This window comes from Daldinia caldariorum (genome assembly GCF_022478825.1).
Source record: "Daldinia caldariorum strain CBS 122874 unplaced genomic scaffold F4812scaffold_17, whole genome shotgun sequence".
NCBI classification, from domain to species: Eukaryota; Fungi; Ascomycota; class Sordariomycetes; order Xylariales; family Hypoxylaceae; genus Daldinia; species Daldinia caldariorum.
In genome coordinates this window covers 532337-539141 of record NW_025953053.1, presented here as the reverse complement: position 1 = coordinate 539141, position 6805 = coordinate 532337, and the positions used below count along the sequence as shown (strand labels likewise).

Here is a 6805-nt window from a genome sequence, read left to right as displayed (position 1 = left end):
GTAAAAAAAAAAAAATAATTCTTTATCCAACCCCCCCCTTCTTGTTATCTGCCTCTTTTTTTAAATCTCTTTGTGTTTTTTTTTTCGTTGAACACACCCCCCCCCCCCCCCCCCCCCCCCCCCCCCAAAAGATTTTCCCTCTCTTGTCATCGTCTAGTCCTGCCTTACTTTGGGTTAGGTAGCCATAGCCCATAATACATCCCCCTCACTCTCGCTTCGCGTAACTCTACAGGAATCCACGTCGGGGGAAGGTGACGCCTTCTACGGCAGCGTTATCGGTGAACCAGCTGCATCGCTCGCCGGTTGCTTCGTTGACAAGCGCGCACGGCAGCCCATTTCCTTGCTCGAATATCTCCTTCATAATCTCCCTTTTTCCAGCACCCGTGGCAACAAAGGCGACCTTGACGGCGTGTGTAATGACGGGTAGCGTTAGAGTAATTCGTCGAGGCGGCGGCTTTGGTGAGTCTTCGATGGGCGCTACCCAGGCGTCCGTCTCACGGAGAAGCGGGTGGCCTGGAAACAAACTACAGGTATGTCCATCTGGGCCGCAGCCAAGGAGTAGCAGGTCGAAGATGGGTAGCTTGACAGAGTCACCCTTAGCGAAGGAATTGACAAGTACTTTTTCATACTGATCGGCTAGCTCCTGCGTGTCATTCAGGTATTGTGTGTCAATTGGGTGTACAGTCGGTTGGCCTAGCTGGGAGGGGATCTTGTCCAGCAATTCTGTCTTGACTAATCTGTAATTGCTGTCTTCGTGATCTAGAGGTACAGCTCTTTCGTCGGCGAAGAATATTTCCCACTTGTCGAATTTTACCGCATCTTCGTTGGATTTGGGGCTTGCAAGGAGAGCCTTGGCGAGGGTGTTGGGTAGCGAACCGCCAGAAACGCCGATCTTAAAAACGCCATGACGTGTGATGCCAGCGTTTTGGCATGTGATGATGTAGGATCGCAGGGCGGGGGCGAGGGCTTCAATATCGCTAAAAGCGAACAAATTGGGTTGCTTTCCCGGCATGGTGGTGTACTAATAAGGAGCGTGCCACTGTTAAATAGGTTTGTACCTGAGCGGGTAAGTTATAAATGTGGAATTTGAATATGATTGAATATGATTGTATATGATGAATATGGTAGGTCGGTGTAAGTAGGTGAGCCAAAATTAAAGAAATTGGTTGTGAAGATTATTTGCGAAAGATGATGGATTAGGTACCTAGATACCTGTAGTTAGATAGTGGGGTAGGTCAAGGTAAGGTAAGGTAAGGAAGGTAAGGTTAGGTACCTACCTGTATTATACCTATGTATTGTACCTAGGTAGGTAGCTTTCACGAGTGATTTTTTTTTTTGTATCTTAAGGAAACAACTACCACAAACTTAACAGGTAAATAGGTACCTAGGTAGTTAACTTATATTAAGAGCCTTAGGTTAGATAGTGGCCAAATCTAGATAAGATAGAAAAGGAATAAGAAAAATAAGAAAATAAGTACCACACTGTGACAATCAAGTTGGAACGGTGGGTGTATATAGACCCCTTTAAGTAATTTAGTCTGCTTGTTCTTCGGTCCCTACGATGTTGAAGTCGGTATGACAGACTACCCAGGTGGGAAGTTGACGATATCGAATATTTATGATATAGTCGCACATGTACTAATGTGTATCTTGGGTTGGCGTTAGCGGTGTCCCACTGTTCACTCGTTGTCAGGAATATATCCCTCTAGGGATCTTGGCGCCCACCGGTCGTTTTGTAATTGGACTGGTAGATGCGGATTGGTTAGCTATAAAAAGGGTACAAAACTAAGCTTTGAGCTATATTCTTTGCTTGGTATCAGAGCGGTTGATGAATGTTATTTATGGTGACGTTTAAATCGACATGACGCAACCACAAAGGTTCTGCCCGTATTATATATTCTCGTTTACAAGTTGATAGCAATATGTATACATAGTAGGCAATGGGTAAGGGTATGGGCATGTAAAAAGTTGTAGATTAGGTTTGTTGTGTTAGCGTTCGGTATTTTTTCGCGAAAGGATAAAAAAAAAGTAGAGGGGGAAAAAATATAGAGGGGTAGTTCGATGATTGACGTAGAGCTTACTGATCTTGGATGACCAGAGGGGCGGGACAGGGAGCTAGCCTATAGATAAACGGGTCCCTTTCCGTGGAAGGTCAGAAGGGTGTGGGACAACTGGAAGGATGGTAGGATGGGTGGACAAGCCAGACAAGTGGGGGTTTTTCTTGCTCTGATCTGCATTTGCTGCAAGTCTGCAAGGAAACCCCCCCGCCGACCAACCAATTATGTCACCTTTTGCTTATCCCACCTAAGACGAAGTTAGCCCAGGTGGTATTGGGTCAATGATGCTCACGATGATGAGTTCTTCGATGGATTTCGAAGTTTCGAAGGTTTTTGGAATTTAACACCGCTTTCGGTTTAGGCTACCATCACGTATCATGGACCTCCTATACTAGGTACTTAGTAACTACACACACTACTTCGTACACCGAGTCTTCCTCTAACAAAAATTCCCACCTTGTCCACCTAAACCAACTGGAACCATCTAATTCAACATGGTATTACTTCTTCATTCTTGTTATCACTGAAAATACAAATGACGAGTTATCCCCACTACTGGTGTAAGTAGCTGGTGTAAGTATGATCCGATGTTCTGTCGAGTCGTGACCTTCACAGTTCACTACATAGTAAAAATTCATGCTACGACCATACGACAACAACATTTTTGGGTATGATTACACATGCGGCCTTACCGGCAGTTCCAGGTACAATTCTGCCCACGTTCTACACGGGTAGGGTTTCAATGCAGTAAGAATATAGCAGCCGATCACTATATTTGAGACTTAGGACTTGAGTACTGTGACGCAAACTGGTCTTAGCGCTGTGTAAGTGTACGGCATGACGGAAAGCTGCGGTAACGGTGATGAGTCTTGCCAAATCTTAATGCTTGTCATAATTCAGAACAGCGAATCATGCATATATACCTTAGCTGCTTAGGTACCCAAGGTGGACAGAAAAGCTGTCGGTATGGTATGCATTGTTGAGTGCAGATCTAGATCATCGGGCGTACCTTGCGGTTCGTTGATATCTCGTCGGTACAGTGCTAATACAGATCTAGTTTACAGTAGTATCTCGTTGCACTCTCGTTCTTATAAGTTGTCCTTATTTTAATGCTGAGCGTCAAAAATGAAAAATATTCGGTATACATACATACAATGACATACAATGGCCTTCATAAGAGAATTATACCTAATGTATTACCTAAGTACCTTCCGCTCCAGGGCATAGGCGTGATGAGTAAGAGGTACCTTTTGTTAGGTTAGGTACCTAAGATAGGTACCCCAGCGCCGCGAAACGGACGGTGACTGAATCAAACGCCGGCGCTGCTAATGTCAAGTAAACATGTTTCACTCTTACAACCACTTTTTACGGCAGGTAGATCATCACGAATAACACCTGCCACTGAAACACCAATTTGTAATATAGATTTATTGCGTTTGTTTCGTTCCTTAGAACTTTTATCGAAATACAAAATGTCGCAAGCACCTAAATACTTAACTGGCGATTCAGCTGCCATCAACGAGTTTCTTGACAAGTTTGACGTGCGTCATTTAAACCTAAACCAGCCACTGCCGTAATATGAAATCTTACTTTCTACATAGGTCTTTTTACTTGATTGCGATGGTTAGAACAACTACCTAATTAGGCTTGAGAGAGGACTAGAGGACCAGAAGACCAGAGGGCTAAGATGTTACCTTATAGGAGTCTTGTGGTCCGGAGATCATGTCTTCGAGGGCACCACCGAAACTTTGGAGATGCTAAGATCCAGGGGTATGTATGCCAGGCTCAAAAAAAAAGTATGTGTATATCACAAACTAAAATTCGGAGCAGGAAAACGCGTTGTATTTGTCACCAACAATTCCACAAAAGACAGATCAGCCTATCAACTGAAGCTCAAGAACTTGGGTATCCCTAGTAGCGTTGAAGAGATATTCGGCTCGTCTTACTCAGCCGCAATATATATCTCGCGCATCTTGAAGCTACCCGCGCCTAAAAACAAGGTCTTCATCATTGGCGAGAGCGGCATGGAGTCCGAGCTGCGGGAAGAGGGGGTGCCTTTCATCGGCGGCACGGATCCGGCTTTGAGGCGAGATATTACGCCTGAAGACTTCAAGAGGCTGGCTGACGGCTCTTTGCTAGACCCAGACGTCGGTATCGTACTTGTCGGGCTGGATCTCCATATTAATTACCTGAAACTGTCTATGGCCTACCAGTATTTGCTACGAGGCGCCAAATTCCTCGCTACAAACCTCGATAACTTGCTACCTTCCGGCACTACCTTTTTTCCCGGCGCCGGGTCTATCTCTGCCCCGTTAGTCAGCATGACTGGTGAGACACCCTTGACGTTGGGGAAGCCTAGCCAGGCCATGATGGATGCGATCGAAGGCAAATTCCACTTGAACCGGGCGCGGACTTGCATGGTCGGCGATAGGTTGAATACTGACATCCAATTCGGTATCGAGGGAAAGTTGGGAGGAACTCTGCATGTGCTGACCGGTGTTCATAAGCGGAAGGATTGGGAGGCAGAGGACGCTCCAGCTGTCCCTTCCTACTATGTTGATAAGCTGAGCGACCTCAGAGGTGCGACAGCATAACGAGCTGCGCGGCGCTCCCCTTATAATCCCATGCTATCTAGATGGCTTTGATTTTGATAGAGAAACTAATGCTCAGCATAATACAGTATAGATAGACAGACAAGTGGGCAATAAAACGTCAAGACAATATCAGGAACTCATCTAAGAATATCGCACAACGAATAATTATGCTATTTACTAGCTTGGGAGCATACGCCGTTCCCACCCATCGTCTTATAGTCAGTCTCATGTTCAAAGCTTCGGTGCAATAATGTCGATCACCGACGAGCAGACTAAACCGAGTTCTCCAACAGCTCGCCGAAATCGCATGCTCTATTGGATAATGGATAATGGAATAGCGGCTCGATATGCCGGTTTCCCCGCGTACTTATTTAGCTACCCCAATGGAGAGGGGGCTAGCATGTGTTTATTGATTCGACAGCTGCTTTGAAGTCGTGATGCATATCGTCACTGATGATGGTGCTCAAATTAGGTACCTAGGCCGCTATTTGTCGGTAGGTGCCTATATAATTAAGATCGAAGCAGAATACCGAGATGAAAATGTCCTCTTGAATTTATTCCATTCATTCAAGTATAGAACTGGTCGTCTGAACACTATATCTTCTGAGCTATAACTACCACCTCGAATACCTATCTAGCTAAACACATTAACCACTTCTCAGCATAGCTCTACTAAAAGATACCTCTATCCTACTCGCCATGGCGTCGCCGCCCGCCCCCCTCACGCAAGAGCAGAAGGACTTCTTCCTCGCCAACGGCTACATCAAGTTGACTAACTGCTTCACGCAGGAGCAAGCCGCGCTCGTGACAGAGGGGGTATGGACGCGGCTGGGCATGTCGGCCTCGGACAAGTCGACGTGGACGCGGGAGCGGACCAACATGCCGTCGCACCGGACCTTCGACTGCGCGGACTTCGCGCCGAAGGCATGGCGCGCCATCTGCGAGCTGTGCGGCGGCGAGGACCGCGTGGACCCCAAGTCCCGGGTCTGGCGGGACTCGCTGATCGTCAACCTGGGCACGGCCGAAGGGGAGGGCAGGCCCGTCCCGCCGAGGGAGCTGACGAACTGGCACGTCGACGGCGATTTCTTCGTGCACTATCTCGACAGCCCCGAGCAGGCGCTGCTCGTCATCCCGCTGTTCACGGACGTCGTTTCGCAGGGCGGCGGCACGATGATCTGCCCGCCGGCGATCGATCGGGTGGCGAGGCATCTGTACGAGCACCCGGTAACGAAGCCCCTGTCATCCCACCCTCCCTTCCCCCTTTTCCACCACCTTGTTTTATCTCTAGGTTGGGAATCCCGACCATCCATTCATTACGTAGCCTACTCGATAACCCCACCTGAACAAACCTACCTACCTAACCTATACTACATCGGTAACTTGAGAGAAAATGATTGATTAATAGGGTATACCCATCACAGGAAGGCGTATCGCCGCGCATGGTCCCACGCGCGCACCCGGACTTCGCGCGCGAGAAAAACCTAGGGTGGTACGTCGACATCGCGCGGTCGTGCGGGGACGCGGACTTCGTGGAGGCGGCGGGCGCGGCGGGCGACGTGTACCTGCTGCACCCGCTGACGATGCACAGCGCGACGAGCAACGCGCGGCGTGCCGTGCGCATCATCACGAACCCGCCGGTGAGCCTGCGGGAGCCGTTCCGGTTCGGCGGCAGGCCGGGGGGCGGCGGCGGGGAGGACGATTATAGCCTCGTGGAGCGGAAGACCGTGGCGGCGGTCGGGGGGGCGGATAAGTTGAAGGGGTGGAAGATCACGATGCCGAGGGAACGCGTGGTTCCGGAGAGGGTGAGGGTTCAGGAGGAGATGAAGAGGGAGGAGATGCGCAGGTTGGAGGAGCAGGGGAAGAGGGCGAAGGAGGGTGAGGTTGCTACTGCTACTGCTGCGGCGGCGGCGGCGGCTTGATGATAGATGATAGGAGGTATGAGGTATGGAATATGAGGTATAAGAGGGCGGTTGCACGTAATGAGTTATTATGAAGAGGGTAAATTGTGGTTTAGTTGTCGCATTGAGAACTTTATGTTAGACATGAATGTAGCCCCTTAGAACAATACACTTTCTATCACACAATTGTCTTTAGCTCGATCTACTATAATGGCTTAAGTTCTACCGCTTATACTGTCCCGGCTTCATCAAATAA

General features: G+C 48.5%; 3 protein-coding genes across 3 annotated transcripts; 2 read left to right on the top strand and 1 right to left on the bottom strand.

Annotated features, from left to right (window-relative positions):
• Positions 1–122: 122 nt before the first annotated feature.
• Positions 123–1477, bottom strand: F4812DRAFT_441161 (nagb/rpia/CoA transferase-like protein). Its single transcript, XM_047935206.1, has 2 exons — positions 1278–1477; positions 123–1058 (listed from the first exon to the last, which is right to left on the bottom strand). Exon 2 carries the CDS (start codon positions 1010–1012, stop codon positions 227–229), a length of 786 nt encoding a protein of 261 aa, XP_047787280.1. The 5' UTR covers positions 1013–1058; positions 1278–1477; the 3' UTR covers positions 123–226.
• Positions 1478–3529: 2052 nt separating this feature from the next.
• F4812DRAFT_452705 (4-nitrophenylphosphatase) lies at positions 3530–4651 on the top strand (the record flags this gene model as incomplete). The annotated part of the gene is made up of 4 exons (XM_047936390.1): positions 3530–3598; positions 3659–3680; positions 3759–3827; positions 3888–4651. The coding sequence occupies 4 exons, from the start codon at positions 3530–3532 to the stop codon at positions 4649–4651; spliced, it is 924 nt and encodes a 307-aa protein (XP_047787279.1).
• Positions 4652–5350: 699 nt separating this feature from the next.
• Positions 5351–6570, top strand: F4812DRAFT_462284 (uncharacterized protein; the record flags this gene model as incomplete). The annotated part of the gene is made up of 2 exons (XM_047938013.1): positions 5351–5875; positions 6073–6570. The coding sequence occupies 2 exons, from the start codon at positions 5351–5353 to the stop codon at positions 6568–6570; spliced, it is 1023 nt and encodes a 340-aa protein (XP_047787278.1).
• Positions 6571–6805: the final 235 nt, after the last annotated feature.